The sequence below is a fragment of the Microtus pennsylvanicus genome, chromosome 1, assembly GCF_037038515.1.
Source record: "Microtus pennsylvanicus isolate mMicPen1 chromosome 1, mMicPen1.hap1, whole genome shotgun sequence".
Taxonomy (NCBI): Eukaryota; Metazoa; Chordata; class Mammalia; order Rodentia; family Cricetidae; genus Microtus; species Microtus pennsylvanicus.
The window spans coordinates 29,185,749-29,211,849 of NC_134579.1; the positions used below are offsets into that span (position 1 = coordinate 29,185,749).

Below are 26,101 nucleotides of genomic sequence, written 5' to 3' on the forward strand. Positions count from 1 at the left end.
GGGCATAAAATAGCCCCCAGGGTCTCCTTTATACGTTAGACCTTTCAGTCTTTGAAGAAGTGGGAAAAACAAAACTTCACTGCATTATTAGCTTGTCTAAGTTAGCAATAAATTTTGTAAGCAGTTAACCAAATGTGACAGTGGGGCACACTCTCAAGTCACATTTCCAATAGTGAGAGTCAGCTAAGACGGACTGGAAATGACGCTTGTAGTTAGGTCTAAAACCTTCACTGCGCTTGGGTAGATCCAGTCAACGACAGCCAAGGCTTCGAGCAGACCTAAGCCAGGTGACCTCATCTAAATACGACCTGCCTTCTTTCACATCTCATGTGTCATAGTTTAAGAAAAGTAAGATAAATGTCAATGATTGGTTTCAAAAAAAAGTCAAAACAGTAAAATTTATTTCCTTATATAAAACATCTGTGCCCTAGAGAACCTTCTACAACTGGACTTTTACTTGAGACAGAAGTTGAGCTTCTGTAACTAATTAACTAATGCACAGGCCAAACTTAAGATCATTAGCCAGAGAGTCTTTGGAGTGCTTGGAAACCAAGTCTTGATGCAAAGCGAATCCATGGCCTCCTTGTGACCCTGACTTAGTGGGCAGGGGAGACCCAGGAAAGCTTGGCTGTTGTTCCAGTTTACTAAGTAGCTGAGACTGTGCCTGTTCTAGACTGAGCTTGTCATTTTTCACTTTGACTAGATATGGCATTTTTAACGAACTTCTAATTAATTAATTAAAATCTGAAGCTTCTGACTTGAAAATGCCCACCTAGATTGAGCTGCAAACTATCAAAAATATAACCCAATAGGAACATAGATGTATAAACAGATTCTCAACATTCTAAAATAAGACCTTGAAAGCATCAACAGAAAGTTTAAATTCATGCATACTGTTTCAAGAGAAAGGCCAAGAAAGCAATGGTTCCTCCAATACACACGCGGGTGTCTACAAGGAGTGTGAGGCAGCTATGAGGACATGGAGAGAGAGGAAGGGAACTGTGGAGTCACAAGGTTTGAGGGGAAGGGCACCAAGTCTCCAGTAAGGCCTAGCTTAGTTACTTTATACAACTGAGAAACGGAAGTTTACACGAGCACTCAGGATGCATATGGCATAAGCATTAATTTTTTTTTTTACCTCTAAGCCAAGAAATGCCTGCACACTGTTTGTTCTATCAAGACAATCCAAGCAGTTTGTTCGAACTGTACCACTCTGGCACCTGTAACAATTTCAACAAAGTTACATGACTCGTCTATTACATGAATAAAGCATAAATGAACAGACAGCAACAGAGATGATGAAAATCGAGTATCTTTCTAGTTCCAACTTTCTATCATCACCAGCCAGACACAAAATAATAATGAAAATATTAAACTGATAGCACACACACACACCTAGACCCTACATCTGCTAATGTTTTGTCATGTGTTTTTATTACCTATCTACCACAGGCTTATTTTTAATTAGGTCCGTAGTTAGGAGCTAAATATACATTCAGGTTTATAATCCTATAGTTCTTTCCACAAAATTTTGGAATTTTGGGAATGATTATTTAAAACAACAACAAGCTTTCTCTTGACTACCCCATAAAGCCACTGTGACATAGAAACTACAATCTGAAATGATAATAACTTTGAGCTTTGCTCATATGTCTACTTCAATCTATCATCTGAAAACTTTTCAATGTACCTTTTCCTTATTCCATATGAAAAAACTAAGGATTTAAGTTACACTAATGCAGGCAATGACATGGTTTCCCTGTCTTTGCATGTAGTAGTCTTCACTAGGGTGAAGAACTGCTGAAACCAGCTTTACTGGCAGCACGAAGCCTGGAAGCCAGGTGAAAGCGGCTCGAATGCTTCTAGTTATGAGACCTGGAGCAAGCCCACGTCTCGTTCTCCTCACAGTCACACATCCTAGCCCTAGACTGCAACTGATACAAAGACTAATGCACTGCTGTCCCACAATATGTTCTAGATAATGAAACTTTTTTCTTATTATTTATTTAAATCTAGATAAAAACAAGCTTAACATAAAGCATTAAAATACTTAAAATTCTAAACATCAATATAAAAAAGGAAATTTCAAAGTTTAATGTTAAGAATGATTATTAAGTTATAGCAAAATTCCAATTTGCAGAGAAGAGAGATAGAACAGTCAAACCTTTGAACTTCACTGCCATCGAAATAAAAAAATCCATAATCTAGAAACTTCTGGACTTGAGGTTTGAAAACACTGTGCAGTTTCTCTGCCTTTCCTCCTTTAACCATCTGATGGTAGTCAAAAGACACCATGTGGATGTCAGAAGCATGCTCAGAAGCTTTCAGATGGCTCTGGAAAGAAAGCACAGGCTCATGCAGGAGCTGGAGACCATTGCTATCGCAGACGCACACTCACATTCCAAGTGCGACCCCCCCCAAAACCTTCACTAACACTGGCAGCAAAAGGGAGAATTATTTTTTGATCCCTAATGGCATTTGTTGTCTAAAACCCCACACACTATCCCTGAGAGACTGAGTGACATAATTAATTCAGGGAACCTAATTAATACTTTGGTTTGGATTAGAAAATGTAATAGTTTCCAATCACCAGTATTTTATTGTTATGATATAAATTTAGTGAGTACTTTTACCTACTACAGAATCTAAAATAAAGCACCTTATTTTGTAACACGAAGTCTAAATCAGAGATCAAAGATTCATCTTTAATCCTTCAATCAACACATATGTATATTTTTTAAGTTTACCATTAAAATATCACTCTTAAAAGCATAATGTTTAACAATAATTTTCTTGCAATCTTAAAAAAATAGCTAATTAGGTTATTTCCACTCAATGAAACCTTATTTCCACCTAATTTAAACCTTAGAAAATGGTTTCTAGTTTGTCTGACAGCTTTTATAACATAGTTTACACTGATCCATTATTGATTATTTTGTTTACGCTATTTTCTAATAGCCTCAAAGAGTTGGAGGCATACCTAACTTTAGTCTAGGAAGTGCTTTTCTTCCTGGTTACTTTGTTTTCTGTTTCCCATCTAGGTGACCATGAACAGAATATAAAGCAGGCACACTAACCTGGAAAGCCTTACTTAGCATATGTTCACCTTCCTTGGATCCAAGCAAATTTACTACTATTTGTTTACCATATAAATCCTTAAGTGTTCGAAAATGCCTATTGATAAAAAACAAGAAACAGCATATTAAAATTATAGCCTTTCCCCCAGTAAACTAGAAACTCATAAAATTTTCTAAATTGGATACAAATCCATTCTACATGTCTCAAACCCCTGAATTTATAAAATTCAGTAAGTACAGTTTCCCCTCTGACTTATGGATGCCAAGACTCTCACCTTGGCCTACCCTGGAACAGGCCAGCCTTCAGTTTACTTTCTATTGTGAAGCTGGACACAGACCTTCTGGTGACCATCTACTTGAGGAGTATTCAAAAGGGCTGCCTGACTAGCTTGAGCCTTTGGAGGCTCCCTTTATCTGTGGCTTTGCTTCCCATAGTTTTCATTACCTGTGCTCAACGAGACTCTAAAAATGCTACCACCTGTACTTACTCTTTCCAGAAAGATGCTACACTCATGCATTCATTTTAGTACAGTACACTGTTGTAATTCTCTATTTTCAGTTGTTATTAACAATTTCATAAATGCATATAATATAATTAGTTCTTGTGTATGTCTCACACTGTGTCTAATCTATAAATTACACATTAACATATTTAAGTATGTTCAAGAGAAACTTAAATGTAAGGTGTTATGGTACACATGTATCCATGAGGATAAAATGTACTACTGAAAAAAAAAGAAATTAAAAAACAGAGAAAAGGAAAGATAAGGTCCTGCTAAATCCAGAGATACCATACAAAGCAAATACAATATGAGCCTCGTTATAGTACAGAAAAATCATCAGTTCTACCTGTCAAAAGCAGGTGCATTGGCTTCAAATCCCCTCGACATTCGGACACGATGGGATCCCACCTTAGACATGAAAAAGATTTAATCATTACCCAAACCACTATCAATACAAAGAAACATCAGCATTCGCAATGCAAGTGATCCATCCAGTGACAGTGGATGGATGGCCTGGGCTTCACTCGTGGGAATTGTTTAGCATTCCAGGGCTCCCTACTCCTAGTTTTCAGACAAACTCTCATGTAAAAAGAACAGTGGCCAGGCATGATGATACACACTTAGAACACCAACACCCTACTGACTGGAAATCAAAACCAAAAAAACTTAAGATTTAAGAAGTAATATCAGAGCTTGGCTATTGTTTGTTGTGTGAACCATCTAAATCTATCATGTTAGCAAAGAAGGTTTCTCCAAGTTTTATAACTTATAAGGCCTAATAGAGATAGAAAGAAGAAATATATAACCTGAAACTGCCAACACGTAAAATTCCTTTATTTCCATGACATAAAAGGAAGCTGGGTATAGTGGTACACTTGTTAATTCCAGCACTCAGGACCCAGGGATAGGAAGAATGACATTGAATTTAAGACTAGACTAGATCCTGGCCAGGGCTACACCATGAGGCCCTGTTTAAAAAGAAATAAATAACAAAACAGCTGAGTATGGTGCACACTCGAGAAACAGAGGCAGGTGTATCTCTGTGAATTTGAGACCAGCCTGGTCTACATAGTGAGTTCCAGGACAGCTAGGGCTACATGTAGAGAAAACCTATCTCAAAAAACAAAAACATAATAATAATAAATAATAAAATCAAAATAACAATCACAAAAAGTAACAAAGATGCTTTACTTAATCTTGAGTGATTATTAATCATTGGATAAGCAGTGTGTTTCTGTAATAAGTAATATTTTCTGAAGGAGTAAAGATTTCATACACTAGTGAAATGTGTCTGAGATTTTTTTGAACTCCTAAAATAAATTTTTGCCATTATAATGTGTATATGTGTATAATGTGTGTGTAGGGCCACAGTGCATGTGTTGAGGTCAGAGGGCAACTCTGTGAAGTTGGTTTCCTCTTTCTATCATTATGTGGTTGCAGGAATTGGACTCTGTGCAGCAAGCACCACTGTTTGCTGAGCCATCTTGCTGGTCCAATGTATCATTACTTTTATTCTTAAAGTTTTAACTCATCAAACTGTTTAATAGTTCATAACTAAGGCCTAGAAAATTTAGAATAGAACTGGTTCTTTTCCTAATATGGTATTGCATGAATTTTTGTAAAATTAATATAGATTATAATCTGGTTTTATTATTTCTTAAACTTCTACTTTTGCTAGATATCATCTAAAGCACAGTGCAAACACTCACTCCTCTGCAGCATTTCCATTGTTCTGACACACCGAAGAGCTCTTAAGAATACTCATTTTATTTTTAATTATGCTTACGTGCCTCTGTGTGGTTATGCTAACATGAGCACAGGTGCTCTGACTTCCTGGAGCTGGAGCTACAGATGGCTGCGAGCCATCAGGTGTGGGTGCTGCAGGTTGAACTCAGGCTCTCAGAAAAGCGCTGCATATGCTTCCAACTGCTGGGCCACATCCCCAGCTTTAATAATGTTTAAATAACCACCCTCTCTGCTGCTTTAAAACAAATCTTAGCTTTTGGCCAAAAATAGCAGTGTATGCCTATAAATCAAGTTACTACAGAGTCTAATAAAAAATTCTGAGCTCAAGTTTTGCCTTGGCCACCCAAATAACAGAGGTAACTCTGCTTAAGAAACTCAAAGCCTGCTTGAGAGAAACAAACCAACAAAACAAAGCTTGGTTTTTTACCATTCTATTTTTCAAAAACATGTTTTATGTGTATGTGTAAGTGACGGCGTGTGTGTGTGTACGTTAGGAAAAATCTTAAGAAGAGTCTCTCCGCCGAAGCAAAATAACTCCAATTAGACCAGATTAGACCAAATCAAAGATGTTCATGTTTAATGAATGCAGCGCTCCCAGGTGGTCCTGAGCATGGCAGGGGAGGGGTCAGTGTTTGGCAGGCTTTTCTGGAGGTGGAGTCCGGACCAAGGCAACTCCCAGGAAAAGGGGGCTTGAGATGGAGCTTTTTGCTACATTGGTGCTCCATTGGCACCCCAAGGATGACTGCCAGGGGCTGGGGTGACGCTTTCAATCATGTGCATGAGGTCAGAAGAGAGCATCATACCCTGGAAACTGGATACAGACAGAACTACCATGTAGATGCTGAGCACCTGACTGGGGTCCTCCACAAGAACAGGAAGTGCTCTTAACCTCCCAGCGGTCTCTCTGCCCCAACACCCTGACTTTTGAAATGAAGGGCATCTTTATCAAGGTAAACAAGTTGACTGCTGGCAGAAGAAGCTGGGAGACAGTAAGAACTTTGTGATAAGCACATAAATTGTGCAAGTAATTTATCAAATCAAAGGCAGTACTTTTTTCAAATGCTAAAATTTGCATATATTTTAAGCCCTTAGAGTTCATAGCTTTACTTAATGAAAAGTCCAAGAATAAGAAAATAAAAATGTAGATTCTAAAAATAAGAATGTAAAAATAAAGAAATATAAAGTTATAAGTCTAGGAGAATGAGAACAGGCTGTCAGCAGCTTTCTCAGCAGATCAAGGATCAGTCATTCACAGTGAGCTATTTTCTTGGATGCTTGGGAAGCCTCCATCAACTCAGGTCATTTCATTTTACAACTGGCTGTTTTATTTACAAGGCCAGTGCTTCTCCCTACAAATTGAAAGTAGTGAGTGTCCTGGCCAACCCTGATAAACGAAAGATGTGAACTGAGTTAACCTTTAGGAGACAGAGATATGTGACCTCTGGGTTAGACACTATCTCTGTTATGGAAAACTGGCACCACCAAAGAGGAGGCATGGAGCTCCAGAATACACCTGGAGGTACCAGAAGATAGTGGACAAATACAATGATAATGAAGGCTGTAAAGTATGACAGTCAGTATCTGAGTTCTACCTTGAGATAGTGTGAAAAGCTTTCTGCTATCTTCTAAGTTCTTAGCCCAAGAACCAATTAGTTCTAATTTATTAACCTTCTAGTATTTCTAGCAGTCCCTTTTCTGACTATTGCTAAAGACGTCTGTTTTCCTGCAATTAGTAACTTTCGCTGTAATCTACTCTAAAATATATTTCTTTCTTTTTTGTTTGTTTGTTTGTTTTTCGAGACAGGGTTTCTCTGTAGCTTTGGTGCCTGTCCCGGAACTAGCTCTTGTAGACCAGGCTGGCCTCGAACTCACAGAGATCCGCCTGCCTCTGCCTCCCGAGTGCTAGGATTAAAGGCATGCGCCACCACCGCCCAGCATCTAAAATATAGTTCATGATAGCTGCCTAGTTACCCATTGATGTTAAAACTCACTCCCATCCTTAGGGTCAGGGTAAAATGGTAAAAATTCCTTTGTTCAGAGCTTGGTGCCCCTACTATAAAAAGTGGGTTCAGAAACCAGCCTTTTGCCACAGCCTAACAAACACCATCTCTGGCTGTGGTCTCAGCTAATGTAACATGAAGGTTCTGTTTGTTGTAAAGTGGTGCGGGAGAATTGGCTGAATTCTATTTTTAAAAATCAAGTTAAAAATTATCAGGACTATCCTGAGGATGATAAGACATCACAGATTACAAAGCCAAAGTGCAGTCACAGCGATGGCTGGTCCTGATGTGCTGCTGCGTGCCAGGTACCATTTGAAGAGGTTTTCATTCAATCCTCAGAACGGTCCCACCAGGAAGAAGATATCATTCTCATTTCACAGATGAGGATATTGAGACAGAAAAAGGATTCAATCACTTGTTCAAGATCACTTAACCAGTAATGGTAGAATACCGGTGTAAATACAGTCTGGGAACAGAGGGTTTTTGTTTTTTTAGTTTTTAAAGCTACCAAATTCTGCTTAAAGAAACTAAGTAATTTTACACTAAAAAACCAAATAAATAAAAACACTTTTAAAAAACTTTAAAATTTAACAAATTAACAGGCTCCTGAGTTGCTACAGCTATGTTATGTGGTTCCGTTAAGCCTTCATGCTTTCGAAGTCTGGTCCCTAGGGTGGCATTAGTGATGGCCTGGAACCTTTAGATGGGAGAGAAGCCATGTGGAGGGAATGCTGGTTTTCTGCTGGCACTCTTATGGGAGCCTAGTAGCTCCAGGAGTCTGAGCGGAATACAGCTGACTCTTTTTGGCTTCTGTTTAAATATGTGCTCTCTTCCTTCCACATAGCCCGGGGTAAGGCCACCAAGTGTCACCCTGTTTCACTAGCTGTCAAACCAACAAGCCTGTCCGATCGTGACTTCCAATCTCTAAAATTATAAGCCAAAATAAAACTTTTTTTTATGAAATTGGGATAACTAAGATGAATCACTATAGGAATATAAAAGCAACTAACACAGAACCAAAGGGACGATGTCTACGATGAGATGTTCCTCAGGCCCTCACCTGTGAGTCTAGTACTACACACAACAGACTGATTAGTGAAACTGAAGAACCATGTTGAAAATTTGGACAATGTGGATGCTTTCAAAGAGGAAAACAAACAAACAAATTGGATATCAGGCATATACGTACTTGCAACCCTGGTTGTTCCCAAAACAATGGAACAGATCCTCGGATTTGTATGAAGGAAGAAACACAGTCGTCTAGGTATATAACCTAGAAAATAAAAACATCTAAGAATCACAACTTTAAAGAAGAAAATTTTAAATCTCAGTATTATATACATATATTCTTATATTTTCTTTCATTTGTTCCTTAGTTTTTTATAATTTGAAGAACTGAGTCGGGCTGTGTTATAGAGTGAAGTTTTATGATTACATAGTTCCACAGTCAAATGCTATAACTTTAGAATTTTAGGTAATACGTATCTATCATTACGAGTTGGGCTTATTTTCACATAAAATATTTATATAAAACCATCTTGGTCTCTAAATGAAGATTTTAAAATTCATTGTCAAATGTACAGCACTGATTATATCACATTACTTAATTACTCATTAAGTTTATTCTAGGGAAGCCTTTCTAAGGCTAGTAAGTAGCCACGAACATCATTATACACACCAAAACATATCTACATTTAGTTAAAACTATTACCTACTATTTCCTGTGTCTCCCACACAAGCCTGTTACTCCAGTATCTCCTGTGTCTCCCACACAAGCCTGTTACTCCAGTATCTCCTGTGTCTCCCACACGAGCCTGTTACTCCAGTATCTCCTGTGTCTCCCACACGAGCCTGTTACTCCAGTATCTCCTGTGTCTCCCACACGAGCCTGTTACTCCAGTATCTCCTGTGTCTCCCACACAAGCCTGTTACTCCAGTATCTCCTGTGTCTCCCACACAAGCCTGTTACTCCAGTATCTCCCGTGTCTCCCACACGAGCCTGTTACTCCAGTATCTCCCGTGTCTCCCACACGAGCCTGTTACTCCAGTATCTCCTGTGTCTCCCACAAAGCCTGTTACTCCAGTATCTCCTGTCTCCCTCTCATAGTCTGTGTTACTCTAATATTTCCTGTGTCTCTTTCACAACATGTGGTAAGAAATATAAAACACTATGTACCTGCTCTGTTTCTACAAAATTGGCAACGTGACCATCATCATTCGTTCCCCGGACATTAAACCTTGTCCCAGCTCGTTCACAGCTTAGCCTTGAAATGAGGCAAGCCTTTGCTTGTTTGTGGGCAGCATAAATTGTTCTGATTTCTACCCCTCCACACATGAGGCGCAATAACCAGTCATCACAATTCACACCATAGTGCTTGAGATGCAAATGCAAAGACTGATTCCTAAGGGTAAAAGAAGAAAGTGGATTAAATTACTAAGTACAAAACAACACTAAATACATTTTAAAACATTAATGGAATATTATTAAAAGGTTCCCCAAGCAAAGCATTTGCTATGCTAAAGACAGGGCTATAAAATAAAATATCTTATTGTACTAAAACCTTGTGATTGTAGTATTGATAAAACATTTCTAGTCTACTTCGTAGAACACACACATAAACTGACATGTTCCAGAAGGAGTTACACAAACACATCCTACTTTATCAAAGAGATTTACATAGAAGACTTTTGTAAGGCTGTATTTTAATTAAGTTTAAGCTGGGTTGTCTGGCCCTGCCTCGATGTAGGGGGAGGAGCTCAGTCTTGCCTCAACTTGATGTGCTATGCTTTGTGCTGGTGTGGGGGGCATAAGAGGCCTGTCTCTTTCTAAGTGGAGATGAAAGGGAGGAAGATGGATGGGATGGGAGGGGGGATGGGAGGAGAGGAAGGAAGGGAAACTGGTTGGTGTATAGAGTAAATGAAATAAAATAAATAGCTGGCATAGCTAGTAGCTATGTACCACACAGTGTAAGGAAGGCATAATGTTTTCTATGCTCCAAAATCTTTTTCACCTTTAGTCATGTATTCCAGGGCCTCACTCGTGCTAGATAAGGGTTCTATCATTGAGCACACCCACAGCCTAAATGCTGTACAACTAGAGGTATTAGATGGGGCCTGGTTTACAAATGTGAAAGGAAAAACGTTTTATTCCAGCAAACACATAGCCCAATGATGAAGAAACAAAAGATAAAAATACTTAGAGTCCCAATGACTAAAGCATGAACAGGGGAGTGAACCCACCACCTTAGCCTTCTCACCCTGCTCTTTGCAGAGGTCGCTATTGGAACCTTAGTCTTCCACTGTACACATGGAAGGTTCTGTGGAAACTTCTAGCAAACCTACTAAAAAAAGATGTCATTCAGCAAATGACTTCATCAATTCAAAAGTTACTTTTCAATAAGATTATGTAAGACTCTGATCATTCTCAGTGGACTTTAAGTGTTCTACACTACCCCGGTATCTTATGAAAAAGGTAACAGAAATGTAACAGTGCCTTCCTGAACACCCAGCGTCATTAACAACAGTAACAAGGAGCAAAGTTGCTAAGAGCAGGAGTCCTCAACTCCTTGCCCTTCAGTTAACAGGCTACCATTGAGATCCACTCGGTGGTGGCCATGCAGTTCCAGGAGACCAGATACCATGCTAACCCTTCCTATCCATTCATAAAATGAAATGGAATGCAACTGAGTGATGAGACTACACTGGGGTGATATGAAAGTCAACGACCATAACTCATTCAGCTGATCCCATGACGCATGCTCTCATACTTTACCATGATTTACCCTGATCTGAGACAAACTTCAACAGATTATGACCCAGTACGTCCAATGGGCACAACCGAGAGCTATGTCATGGAGCAGACAGCTTGGATCTAAGGCATTATATATAGGCAGGTAGAGTCCTTGTTATGCTGTCAGTTCACATTGTCCTTTACTCTAGGGGCAATGAGGTTTTATTCTATTTACATTTATGCCAAGTCTTGAGCAGAAACAGTACTACTTAAAATCTCCAATGAAATAAAACTACAGTTTTTGTGGGAGTTTTTGGCAGTCTAGCTACAAAGCTTATTGTATCTTAAAAGAGAGAGAGAGAGAGAGAGAGAGAGAGAGAGAGAGAGAGAGAGAGAGAGAGAGAGAGAGGGAGAGAGAGAGAGAGAGAGAGAGAGAGAGAGAGAGAGAGAGAGAGAGAGGGAGGGGGGGGAGAGGGAGAGGAAGAAAGAAAGACAGACAGACAAAGCTACAAGGATGTGAATTCTAAGCTTCCATTTTTCTAGGTAAAATTAAACTCAAGTATTTCAATGTTTAGCAAAGCAAAAGTTCAGCCTATCAACCACTGGACAAACTTTTTCAGGAAGTGATTTAAACATGTCCCAATCTCTACCTTTAATTAAAAAAAAAGAAAGAACTATTCCTACTAATTATTAACTCTGTAAACACAATTGTATCTGCTTGGATTTCTAATGTGAGGGAAAGTTTTCCTCTGTCCCTCTAAGACTGGGGACAGACATAAGTAGGGAACAAAAAAGGTATGGACAGCTGCCCAAGCACAGCTGGATTATCATCATTTACTTCAGAGGGCTCCAGGGTTTCCCACCAGAAAACACACACACAGGGTTGGCAAAGGCTTCACCCTGGAAAGCATATCTCTACACACTTGACAAAGTGCATGTCATGATCACTAGCTTCTGCTCACCATGTGCTTAGCTATAACATGGCACCTCAGCAGTATCAAGTAACAGACCCTGGATGCTGTGAATATGTTTTATTACCACGGGTTAATAAAGAAGCTGCTCTAGCCTATGACAGGGCAGAACAGAGCTAAGCAGAAAATCCAAGCAAAGAGAGAGGGAGAAAGAATGTGGAGTCAGGGGGATGCCAGTAGTCACCAGGGAAGCAAGATGTTAGGTTAACACCATGGCCATGTGACAATATATAGATTAATAGAAATGGGTTAATTTAAGTTACTAGAACTAGTTAATAATAAGCCTGAGCCATCAGTCAAACAGTTTGTAATTAATATTAAGCCTTAGAGTGGATATCCGGGAACTGGTGGGTGGGAGAGAAACCTGCAGTGACAGATACCTACCCAAGCTTTAGTTAGTGCAGTGCTAGACTGTGTCCCAGTGCACTGTTTCTTCAGAACCTGCTGCTCTTGCACTGAGAGCATCTACTTGGGCTAGAGGAGGGCTCCCCTGCCTACTATGCACCAAGTATGCTCAATTCCCAGCACCAACAAAGAAAGAGGATCAACTACTTATAATCTTAACATTGAAAATAAGGGAACACTGCTTAGATTGATGAAAATGTCAGAGATGAGATCTCAGAAATAAGACCAGAAGGAGTGATATAACTACACTACAAATTCCACAAATAAGCACATTTCAGTCAAGATCAGGAAGAGCAGCAAATGGGCTTCATCCCATACTCCCACTCCATCAAGGTGCCTGCCCTACTCTGCTGCGGACTCAGGGCAGGAAAAAGAGCGCACACTCAATCACCCATGTCCATCTGTCCATAAAGAGTCACTGTTGAACACATCACGCCTCACATCCCCGAGCTACCACAGTAGATAGTCACAAAGGCAGCAGGAGACACAGACTCACCAGAAAAACCTGTTGTCGGTCGAGTGCTCCTGCATGCTGCGATGTGCATTCAGACTCAGATCTAAGCTGACTCCAGATGCAGACCACGCAAAATAAAAGTTCCCTGAGTTCAAAACTTTTCGGACTTCTGAAATGCGATCCTCATCTGAAGCATCAACTCGAAGTGATATAAACTCAGTGGAAGTTACTCGAAAAACTTCAGATTCTTGGATTTTCCCAACAGACATGCATCCAGTGACTAGGACCAGATAATGTAACATGGTATCACCTGCAAAAACCAAAGATTTTACTGGGCAGAACGCCAACATTTTCAAGCTCTATAGTTTCTTCTGACTTCTTCCTGTGTTTCCATCTTTAAAATCTTATGTTGTGATTTTTTTTTAAAAAACAGTCTTACTGTGATGCATAAGATGGCCTGGAACTCCCAACCCTCTGGCCTCAGCCTATAAGAGTAGGGATTATAGACGCGTACCACCATGCCTGATCATTATGATTATTCTAAACTTACCATGAACATGTTTAAATTGACAACCAGAGGTATTCTTTCAGGGAAAAAAATATTCTCAGTTAAATAATTCAGTATGCCAAGCACTAAGACATTAATAAGACAATGTCACATTTATAAAGTTATTTCCAACCTTAATCTGAGGCTACAAAACTTCTTGAAAAAATGCTGCCCTCATAATCTTACCTTGGACAGGAGACTCAGATAAGATAATGAATGTCCAATATCTTTGTAAATGGTAAAGTTTTAAAATGAAGATGACAGCATATGGGAATAAGACCTTTGTGACTATTTATAAAGCAATCTGGTTCATGAAAACTTTCACAGACTTTCTATGGTTTTCCTTTTTTCTTTTTTACAGCAAATGGCATGATATTGGGGTTTACTCTGTGGTCCTAACTCCTGAACACCAGGATTTTTTTTTCATTTAATTATAACACAAATCTTATTTATATTAGAGTCAGTGCACTGGCAATGGCATAAGCAGAATGATCCCCAAATCCTGGCTCCTTACTCATTGTCCAGATTAAACTGAGTGTGCGAGCACGGCCAGCCTGTAATATAATCCCTTGTGAAAGGTAATTAAAACATTTATTTCATAATTATTTAAACAATAACAGTTAACAGTCCAGCACAGTCTTCTGCATATGATAAATTAATAACAAATGACAAATCTCCATTTTATAGGCCAGTACTGCTCAAATGCTCCATCAAAAGAGTCTGTCAGCTCTTGGCAGCCCCCAGTAAGAAAGGTGCTTAAATCATAATAAAATCTAATATATAACTAAATCCCCCCTTTAGTTGACTTCCTTTTCTTCTTTTAGTCTCATTGTTAGATTTCATCAATGAAGAAAACCATTGCTGTATATGCACAATAGTGCAAGCTTACTTTCTCACACAGACCAATAAAAGCAAGAACCAGGTGCAGTGTCTGGACCACATTTCAAGGCATACCTGTGTAGACAAACTGCTAATCATAAAAGTTATCCTGAAGATTATGGTAACATTAAGTCAGGGGTAGAGAGACAGCTCAGTGGTTAAGAGCATTGCTCATCCAGAGGACCCAAGTTCGATACCCAGCACCCACATGGTGTGGTTCACAACAGTTCTAGGGGATCTGACACCGTTCTTGATGCAGCAGGCTACAAGCATGTCGTTCACAGACATACATGACATCACCGAACGTCCACATACGTAAAAATCAATGATTTTAAGTTACAAAAGAATACTATATAGCAGACATTTCTGAATCTAAAACAGATGCCTTTTCCATCGTATACTAGGGAATCAGTGTTTCCCACACACCTATTCCTTAATGTGCTGAAAGAAAACAAAGGGATTGTTCTCATTTTCTGCTAATGTGTTTCAACAAGACACTCTCCTTTGATTTTAAAAATGTTGCATGTCTTTCTAAGAAAGAAACATATAAGGTTAGCCTAAATATTTTTATTGTATGTATAGGAGTGTTTTCTCTGAATGTATCTATGTGAGCTACCATGAGATCCTGGGAACCAAACATGGGTACTCTGGAAGAGCAGCAAGTGCTCTTCACCAAAGATCAGATAGCTGCTGGGAAGGGCACAGTCATTTCCTTAATGGTGTAATCTCTGGTAGACTGACCACACTCCAGGGTAAACTCCACTTCCAAGAGTAGTTAACCAACATAAACTGGACTTCATAAGTTTGAGAGAAGTAGTTGGAGAGGGAAGAAGTGGAGTAGGAAGGGACAGAAAGACAGAAAGACAGACAGACAGACAGACAGACAGACAGACAGACAGAAATTTGGTTGGGTAGGGATGTGGGGGTAGATTTGGAAAGAGTTGGGGGTGAATATGATCAAAATGTATTACATGAAATTATCACTGTCAATAAAATTTTTAAAAGATTATCTTAATTAGTGTTAAAAAGATATATAACACTTAAAGCTCAGATACTGAGTCTGAAATAATATGTAGGCAGTCTCTGTAATCTTCGAGGTTATAAAAAAGAAATGGAGAAGTAGATGAGTCACACTGAATAACAGACTTACCAAGGTTTAATCGTAAAACTCCCAAAAGTCCATATGCATCCAGTACTTTGGTATATGTACTTTTAATTGCCTCCTTTTCTGCAGATGCTGTTAAAAAATAATAATTGAAAACATCAGAATTTTTTTTTATTTTATTTTTCGAAACAGGGTTTCTCCGTAGCTTTTTGGTTCCTGTCCTGGAACTAGCTCTTATAGACCAGGCTGGCCTCGAACTCACAGAGATCCACCTGCCTCTGCCTCCCAAGTGACATCAGAATTTATATAGCTATAAAGCCAGAATTTGAAAAAAAAATTTCAAAATGTGACACTTTTTAAATTTTTTCCTCTTTTCTCCCATCTCTCTCTTTATTATTATTTGGTTTTCCCTGTGTCCCTGGGCTATCTAGTCTCAGGTTCTTGGCCAAGCAGTGTTGGTTCTAGATTAGATCTCGTGGAATGGGACTTAAGTCAAATCAGTTATTGGTTGATCGCTTCCACAAGCTTTGTGCCACCATTACCCTAGCATCTCTTGCAGACAGATGTTTACATTACTTTTTTGATAATATGCAGAATATCTTTCTGTGTTGAAGACGCTGAAACATAAGATGAAGGTTCTATGTAGGCACCAGCTCCACATCTCCATGTTCTATATAGGTATTGCCTTCAGCAATGGGGCCTTAACACCAGTGTATTATATTAGGCATTTTCTCCAACTAGTGATACAGCCTTCTTGTTGGAGTTAAATAATTCCAACCACCTACGTAATTCATCTTTTCTCACTGATGACCTGTCTTATTCACCCTTTAATCCTTGACACTTAGAATAGTGCCTGAACACAGAAATTGAATAAACAGGTATAGCACAAATAATATAAACCCCGAGACAGATATTGGGGTTCAAGCTGAAGGTCAGAGAAGCAAAGCAGTCAAGCCACTCTCTAGACCTTTTACCTCTACCAAGGCTAAGATAAAAAAAAAAAAGAGATGATCCTGTAATTTTCTCCACCAATCTCAGACTCCACACTCCACTGAGTTCTTTGCACTTCCCCCTTTACATTCCTCTCTCCACCCAGCCACATAGTTCCTGTCTCCACCTCCCTAGTGCTGGGATTAAAGACACGTGATCCCAAGTGCTGGGATGGCCTTTGTGTGAGCTCTGTTTCTCTTTTAGACAGATTCAATCTGTTAGCCCAGGGTGGCCTTGAACTCACAGAGATCTGCTTCTGTCTCTGTTCTGAGATTAAAGGTGTGTGACATCACTCCCTGGCCTGTATGGCTGACTACTGGGGCTGTTTTGCGTTTTGGTCTTCAGGCAAGCTTTATTTATTAAAATATAATTGATATACCTATAGAAACAGGTACAGTGCTATAAGCCACTGGTTGACCAGAAAGTTTAGCACAGCAGTGGGGCAGTCTTTACTGACCTTTGCCTTTCTTCCTTCTAGAAGCTGATGTTATCTTGTTAATAAGTACCGTTTAAACAATAGTTTCCATAGAGCAGGCTCCTATGGTTAGTCTACTGAAAGAAAAATCAGCAACAACAAAAATATCCACAAAGTTTAAAGGAAAAACCTTCCTAAGATTTAGCAGATACACTCTTACTCTTATAATTTATCAAAGAACCAAAGAAAAATAAACCATATCTAGTCCTTCAAAAAATTCCAAGTAACACATTGGAAAGTGGAATTCCTGTCTTACTCCCTCCTCTCTGGCAGCTGTCCTCTGTCTACACTGCCAACACCACCCTCACCCTGTCCTGTCTACACTGCCAACACCACCCTCACCCTGTCCTGTCTACACTGCCAACACCACCCTCACCCTGTCCTGTCTACACTGCCAACACCACCCTCACCCTGTCCTGTCTACACTGCCAACACCACCCTCACCCTGTCCTCTGTCTACACTGCCAACACCACCCTCACCATGTCCTGTCTACACTGCCAACACCAGCCTCACCCTGTCCTCTGTCTACACTGCCAACACCACCCTCACCCTGTCCTGTCTACACTGCCAACACCACCCTCACCCTGTCCTGTCTACACTGCCAACACCACCCTCACCCTGTCCTGTCTACACTGCCAACACCACCCTCACCCTGTCCTGTCTACACTGCCAACACCACCCTCACCCTGTCCTGTCTACACTGCCAACACCACCCTCACCCTGTCCTGTCTACACTGCCAACACCACCCTCACCCTGTCCTGTCTACACTGCCAACACCACCCTCACCCTGTCCTCTGTCTACACTGCCAACACCACCCTCACCATGTCCTGTCTACACTGCCAACACCAGCCTCACCCTGTCCTCTGTCTACACTGCCAACACCACCCTCACCCTGTCCTGTCTACACTGCCAACACCACCCTCACCCTGTCCTCTGTCTACACTGCCAACACCACCCTCACCCTGTCCTGTCTACACTGCCAACACCACCCTCACCCTGTCCTCTGTCTACACTGCCAACACCACCCTCACCCTGTCCTCTGTCTACACTGCCAACACCACCCTCACCCTGTCCTGTCTACACTGCCAACACCACCCTCACCCTGTCCTCTGTCTACACTGCCAACACCACCCTCACCCTGTCCTGTCTACACTGCCAACACCACCCTCACCCTGTCCTGTCTACACTGCCAACACCACCCTCACCCTGTCCTGTCTACACTGCCAACACCACCCTCACCCTGTCCTGTCTACACTGCCAACACCACCCTCACCCTGTCCTCTGTCTACACTGCCAACACCACCCTCACCATGTCCTGTCTACACTGCCAACACCAGCCTCACCCTGTCCTCTGTCTACACTGCCAACACCACCCTCACCCTGTCCTGTCTACACTGCCAACACCACCCTCACCCTGTCCTCTGTCTACACTGCCAACACCACCCTCACCCTGTCCTGTCTACACTGCCAACACCACCCTCACCCTGTCCTCTGTCTACACTGCCAACACCACCCTCACCCTGTCCTCTGTCTACACTGCCAACACCACCCTCACCCTGTCCTGTCTACACTGCCAACACCACCCTCACCCTGTCCTCTGTCTACACTGCCAACACCACCCTCACCCTGTCCTCTGTCTACACTGCCAACACCACCCTCACCCTGTCCTGTCTACACTGCCAACACCACCCTCACCCTGTCCTGTCTACACTGCCAACACCACCCTCACCCTGTCCTCTGTCTACACTGCCAACACCACCCTCACCCTGTCCTGTCTACACTGCCAACACCACCCTCACCCTGTCCTCTGTCTACACTGCCAACACCACCCTCACCCTGTCCTGTCTACACTGCCAACACCACCCTCACCCTGTCCTCTGTCTACACTGCCAACACCACCCTCACCCTGTCCTGTCTACACTGCCAACACCACCCTCACCCTGTCCTGTCTACACTGCCAACACCACCCTCACCCTGTCCTGTCTACACTGCCAACACCACCCTCACCCTGTCCTGTCTACACTGCCAACACCACCCTCACCCTGTCCTGTCTACACTGCCAACACCACCCTCACCCTGTCCTGTCTACACTGCCAACACCACCCTCACCCTGTCCTCTGTCTACACTGCCAACACCACCCTCACCCTGTCCTCTGTCTACACTGTCAACACCACCCTCACCCTGTCCTCTGTCTACACTGTCAACACCACCCTCACCCTGTCCTCTGTCTACACTGCCAACACCACCCTCACCCTGTCCTGTCTACACTGCCAACACCACCCTCACCCTGTCCTCTGTCTACACTGCCAACACCACCCTCACTCTGTCCTCTGTCTACACTGCCAACACCACCCTCACCCTGTCCTGTCTACACTGCCAACACCACCCTCACCCTGTCCTCTGTCTACACTGCCAACACCACCCTCACCCTGTCCTCTGTCTACACTGCCAACACCACCCTCACTCTGTCCTCTGTCTACACTGCCAACACCACCCTCACCCTGTCCTCTGTCTACACTGCCAACACCACCCTCACCCTGTCCTCTGTCTACACTGCCAACACCACCCTCACCCTGTCCTGTCTACACTGCCAACACCACCCTCACCCTGTCCTGTCTACACTGCCAACACCACCCTCACCCTGTCCTGTCTACACTGCCAACACCACCCTCACCCTGTCCTGTCTACACTGCCAACACCACCCTCACCCTGTCCTGTCTACACTGCCAACACCACCCTCACCCTGTCCTGTCTACACTGCCAACACCACCCTCACCCTGTCCTCTGTCTACACTGCCAACACCACCCTCACCCTGTCCTCTGTCTACACTGTCAACACCACCCTCACCCTGTCCTCTGTCTACACTGTCAACACCACCCTCACCCTGTCCTCTGTCTACACTGCCAACACCACCCTCACCCTGTCCTGTCTACACTGCCAACACCACCCTCACCCTGTCCTCTGTCTACACTGCCAACACCACCCTCACTCTGTCCTCTGTCTACACTGCCAACACCACCCTCACCCTGTCCTGTCTACACTGCCAACACCACCCTCACCCTGTCCTCTGTCTACACTGCCAACACCACCCTCACCCTGTCCTCTGTCTACACTGCCAACACCACCCTCACTCTGTCCTCTGTCTACACTGCCAACACCACCCTCACCCTGTCCTCTGTCTACACTGCCAACACCACCCTCACTCTGTCCTCTGTCTACACTGCCAACACCACCCTCACCCTGTCCTGTCTACACTGCCAACACCACCCTCACCCTGTCCTCTGTCTACACTGCCAACACCACCCTCACCCTGTCCTGTCTACACTGCCAACACCACCCTCACCCTGTCCTGTCTACACTGCCAACACCACCCTCACCCTGTCCTGTCTACACTGCCAACACCACCCTCACCCTGTCCTCTGTCTACACTGCCAACACCACCCTCACCCTGTCCTGTCTACACTGTCAACACCACCCTCACCCTGTCCTCTGTCTACACTGTCAACACCACCCTCACCCTGTCCTGTCTACACTGCCAACACCACCCTCACCCTGTCCTCTGTCTACACTGCACAACTGCGGACCTTGGCAGGGCGCTTGTGCTGCTCTAGGAAGCAAGTAAGCAGATGGCTCCAGCCTCCCCAGATCCTGTCTATCTCCACTGCTGGCAAAGGGCTCTTCTCAGCCTCAGTTTACCTAACACTCCTAGCCACTTGGATTCCACACTCTTCTTTTATCTTAAAGTTCTTCCCCGAGTTCTACAAAGTATCTAACCTCCAGATCTGCTTCTCTTCAGACTATCCACTCAAGGTTCTTCCTTGTAAGCCTCACTTTTACCATCCAGTGACTTGTGCTCAGCTAGCTGGCAGCATAGCAAAGGCTAAATGACTCAATTATCATCACGTTCTCTATGTGTTCATAATTAAGTGTGGGCCTTTCTCTAACCAGTACGAAACTGGATTGGGGAAGAATTTTTGCAAGACACTAAAAGTGTCTTACTCCACATTCCTTGATATTGCTCTACGTATTTACAGAAGTTACATCTAACTTCTTCTAATGTTCAATACAAACATAAAATTTTACAATATCAATTGAATTCTGTTTTCTAAAGGAAACCAGATTTGCCTTCCTTAAATACTGTACTTCCTCATTCAGGGTACCATGGGTAGGGCTGAGAGTTTACTCAGTGGCAGAACACTTATCCAGTACTGTAAACCATGATGCCCTCATGGAGATTTACCTGCCTCTGCCTCCTAAGTGCTGGAATTAAAAGCATGCATCACCAGCACCCGACTGATTTTTTTTAAGTATGTATACTACACAAAAAAACAGATGTGCAAAACACTTAGTCTATTTCTCCTGGCAGAAGGTATGGTTTCCAGGTGAGATAGCTCTACAGTATCCCGTAGGCTACACGCTGTATGAATTTAAAACGCGCTACCAACATGGTAATGTAGGAATTACTGATGGATTGGTGTCAGCAGCACTCATCATTTGGTTCAACGACGGCAGCCAGCAAATGTAATTTAATACTAAGTCATTCCCTTCCCATATGAACAATCTCTCTGCAACTTAAATTATCAAGAAATACTGTTTAATAACAACTACTTTCTCCTCAATTGGGCAGCTCAGGCCCAATGACAATCCTTCTATTACACTGTCATCCAGCTCAAATATGCAAGTAAATGTCAAGCTGTTTAGTTATCTGTTCTTTGGAATTATCTTCTTAGAGCACGCATGCGCACACGCACGCAGGAATAGATGAGATTGCATTTTTCCTGCCAAGAGTCTTGCTTTCCTTTGAAGCTATTGCCAGCAACTTTAAAATGGCATTGCTGCTGAAGTACTTGTTTATTATCTCCCGATTATTCTGACAGCAACACAAGCCAGGTGTTTGTATGCATTATTCAATTTTCACAATAACCTAAGGAACAAAGCTATAATTTCCATTTGACCTACAAGGAAATTGGCTTAAATTGGCTACTAAGGAGCCAGCATTGGAGAGAATGGAGCTTTGCTGGGTGTGATGACTCATACGCTAATCCTTGCACTGGGGAGGCAGAGGCAGGTCATCTGGTTTGCAGAGTCCCAGGCTAGCCAGGGCTACACTGGGGGGCCCTGAAAGAACTACCTACTCCTGCTCTTGTACTTAGAATGGGTTCCTTGTGACATGTTCAAGAGTACTGACAAGTGTGGAATACAAGCAACAAAAGGAACAATATGTTATTACTCCCCAAATAGGCTTATAGTCTAGAAATTCCACAAGGAAATGGGCATTTTTATCATCTCAAAGTCCTCAAAACAATCATAAGGCAGGGAAAAGCCGACAAGACATGCCTGGCAAACCATTACCTTTGCCAGTTACCAGAGAGAATACCGACAGTAATGAGACAGTTGAAAGCTGCCACCTGACTGGAAAAACCCAGTGTCACTCTGTAACAGCCCTGCTGAGGCTGTGGGACAGCGGAAGCAGCACAGCCAGGAGGGGCACCCTGCTCAACAACAGCACTGCTGCTATTTACGGGCACAGGGCTTAGGGTCCAGTGTCAGACCACGGTCTTCTTCTAGAGTTGAGGAGATTAAGACCTGACTACTGTGCAGATCTGAACTGGATCTTTGCATTATAAAAAGCATTGCTGCAACTGGTAAAAGTGGAACAGGGTCTGATCATTAGCAATGGCCAGTACCACTGTATACTTTCACGCAAGAGGATGTAAGGAATACATAGTAAATTATCTGGGGTAATAGGGTATCATGTCAGCAAACTACTCTCAAATAGGTAAGAAAATATCCTTTTTTTTTAACTGAACTTCAACTTTTCTGTATGTTTAAAATTGTTTCACCTTCCTACACTTAGATAAATATCTCTAGATGGCATCAATAAGATAAATTCTTACAATACCCTATTTTCCCTTTATAATTTTTTTTTCGGAGACAGTCTCACTGTGTAGCCCAGAATAATCTTGATTTCATCATCTTCCTGCCTCAGCCTACTGAGAGCTGGGGTGAGCCTTTAAGTGGAGAAAAAGATGTCCGTATTTTATGTGAGCTTCCAAAACAGATGATATATAGGGGTACTCGTGATCACTGTCCCACTTCCCCGACAATCCCATTTTAGAAAATAATATAAGAATCTTCAACTATGAAGAGACTGTCTGGAATAAGAGCACTTATACCATATTAGAACATGTGTATGACCTTGATATGAAACGCAGCACTTAAAATACCATGTGCAATTCTCCTGTCTTCCTTTCCCTCTCATGACCTCCAGGCACACCGGGTTCAGCCCAAAAGCATTACTGCTGTCCACATGCCCACGTTCCCCTCGTCCTCTGCTCAGCGTGTTCTCTCCATCTGGAATTGCCGCTAGTCCTCTTCCTATTCTCAAATATTACCATCCTTCAATCTTAGCTAAATGCACTTCCTGGAGTTTTGCCCTTATCACTCAATTAAAAGTAACTCTTTCCTTTTATTCTATAGTTTGCCACTTGTATATTAATAGCAATTGAAGCCGGCTTGATTTTTTTTCACCCCTCAGTGTGACAGCGACCTAAGAGACACTGAACATCCCAGCTGCACTAGATACTCACTTCATGGGAAAACAAACCCTAAGCTTATAGCACAAAAGGGCATGTTTTGCTAACTTGAACACAATACATTTTACAAAAACGCTTTCCCTTCCAAGGAAAGAATCCCAATGTCCTCATTGCGAAAGATGACATTTAACAATCCTAAGTAAAGCCTAGAAAATCTCAAGTGTGGTGAGGGAGGGTGGGCACAGAAAGGAGGGTGTGGAGAACAAGCCTGCTAAGTGACTGCTGGCCAAGGCTTCAGGGGCAGGGCTCAGCAAAGAGGAAAGGAAGGAACATGAGCAGAATCGAGGTGGGGACAGGTGATAGAGAAGCACAGCTCACTTTCCTGCCCCAGCATCCACTGCACCTTGATGGAGGAAGGTCATTGGCTAATAAAGGAACTGCCTTGGCCCTGTGGGTGGAGTAAACAGAACAGAATGCCGGGAGGAAGAGGAAGTGAGGTCAGACTCGACAGCTCTCCTCTGGAGCAGACGCCTCAGATAGACGCCATGCTCCCTGCCTCAGGGAAGATGCACGCAATGAAGCTCCGACCCAGGATGGACTTAGGCTAGAATCTTCCCAGTAAGACCGGTGCTATACAGATGATAAGAAATGGGCTAGTCCAGGTGCGAGAGTTAGCCTAGAAGAGGCTAGGTAGAAATGAGCCAAGCGGTGTTTAAATGAATACAGTGTCTGTGTAATTATTTCGGGGCATAAGCTAGCCGAGCAGGCGGCTGGGGTGTTGGGGACGCAGCCCCGCTGCTCCACATTACTACAGCACCTGGTCTTCTGTACACAAGTTTGCATTCCCCTTTCTACTGACGGTGGTTATTAGACAAACAAAACTCTGGGAAAAACAAACCTTTCTTCTCACAAGCTACTGACTGCTAACCACAAGTGGGTCTGGATGTCCAAGAAGCCCACTGTGTTAGGAGTGATTCTGAGCGATCGAGATTTTCAGCAGTTCAATTATGGCAACCAGGCCTTTGCTTTTGTAGTTCACATGTTTAAAAACAAGCAAAAGCAAACCTTGGCTTCCATATACCAGGGATAAACAAGGGCTTATTTAAAGGGAACAACTCCTCTTCTCATGCCGCAGTTAGCTCTATCACTCATTTGGAACTAATGTTTTCTTAGGTTTCAAGCATGAAAATATAGATTAATGTGGTACATTTACACAATGGAATACTACTCAGTGGAAAAAATATGACATCTTGAAATGTGCAGGCAAATGGATGGATTAGAAAAAATATTGAGTAAGGTAATCCAAACCCAGAAAGACAAATATGTATTCACTCATAAGTAGCTTTTAGACATAAAACAAAGAAAAACCATCCTACAGTCTACAACCCCAGAGAGCCTAGACAACAAAGAGGACCCTAAGAGACACACATGAATCTCAACAGGAAGAAGAAAAAGACAAGATCTCCTGAGTAAATTGGGAGCATGTGGGTCATGGGAGAGTGTAGAAAAGGAAAGGGGAGGAAGGGAGGGGAGTGGAAAATATGTATAGTGCACTAAAAACAATAAAAATGATAAAGAAAAAAGAAAATATAGGTTCCTAAGCACATAGAGCTACCTTACAAATTAATCTAGCTCCTCTGTATTTTATTACTTTTTACACGTATATTTCAAATGTATCTGCATATCGCTAACACTAATAAATATCTGAAGGCTGTAGTAATATTTCGCTTTTGTTTTAACAGGTAGTCCAATGGCTTTAGTGCCAGCACTAGGGAGGTAGAGACAGGAAAGGATATGGCTGGGTGGAGAGAGGAAGATAAAATGGGAGGAGACAGGAGTTCAGTGCAGTCTGAGGACAGGATCACCCTTGGGTCTGAGCACTGGTAGAGGTAAAAGTCTCTCTAGTGGCTGGCCACACTGCTTCTCTGTTCCTTCAGCTTTCATTCCCTAATATCTGACTCCAGGTTTTATTAATTAAGACCAATTAGCATTCGTGCTACAGAGGCTTTCAGATTTTGCCTGCTAGAGAACATGTTATATCAATAAGGTCATAGAACATAATCTTAAACAAGGTAAATGCAATAAACAATAAACACTTATTCTCGTGAAAATATCTTTGAAGCACCAGAGTAATCTGAATGCTGATTACATATTTGATATTTTTAGAACCACTATTAAATTTCAAATGTCTTGATGATGAGATAATTAGATTTAACAAACGAATGGAGAGCTCATGGTGCCTCCCTGCACCCCGACCCAGAGTTAAGAGCTGAGGCAGGAGGCTCATGGGAAGTTCAAGCCATGTAAGGCTTTTCCTAGGAAAAGCCACTAACAACAAAAACTCAACCTATATCTTTAAAACACACTGAAATATTTATGATGCATAAAATTCACATCTTCATTGCAACTCTATTATCTAAAAAGCAAAAAACAAAACTGGTATTGAAAGACTCTAAATGCATTTGTAAGCTCCCTCAACCCTAAGACATTTTTCTAAAACCTTACACTCACTCTATCTTGGAAAAGGTACAGTGGCGCCCCCCCCCCCCATACTGGACTGCTCATCCCCCTGTGTCCTTGAGAATAATCTTCAAACGTAACTCCATTTTGGGAACTGAGGCAAATACAATCCACAGATGTTGACTCAGTTCCTGATGTATTGATTTAGTCACTGAACC

At 42.2% G+C, this 26,101-nt stretch overlaps 1 protein-coding gene across 36 annotated transcripts in view; it reads right to left on the reverse strand.

Annotated features, from left to right (window-relative positions):
* The window catches only part of Synj1 (synaptojanin 1), an 81,392-nt gene that overhangs the window by 41,280 nt on the left and 14,011 nt on the right, over positions 1-26,101 (reverse strand). For all 36 annotated transcript variants that reach the window (XM_075959658.1, XM_075959844.1, XM_075959835.1 and 33 more), the window contains exons 3-10: positions 15,463-15,549; positions 12,929-13,196; positions 9,503-9,728; positions 8,516-8,599; positions 3,927-3,988; positions 3,078-3,174; positions 2,165-2,334; positions 1,139-1,220 (exon numbers count right to left, since the gene is read on the reverse strand). In XM_075959658.1, the coding sequence (XP_075815773.1) occupies positions 1,139-1,220; positions 2,165-2,334; positions 3,078-3,174; positions 3,927-3,988; positions 8,516-8,599; positions 9,503-9,728; positions 12,929-13,196; positions 15,463-15,549 (1,076 nt within the window). The remainder of the gene's footprint in view (positions 1-1,138; positions 1,221-2,164; positions 2,335-3,077; positions 3,175-3,926; positions 3,989-8,515; positions 8,600-9,502; positions 9,729-12,928; positions 13,197-15,462; positions 15,550-26,101) is intronic.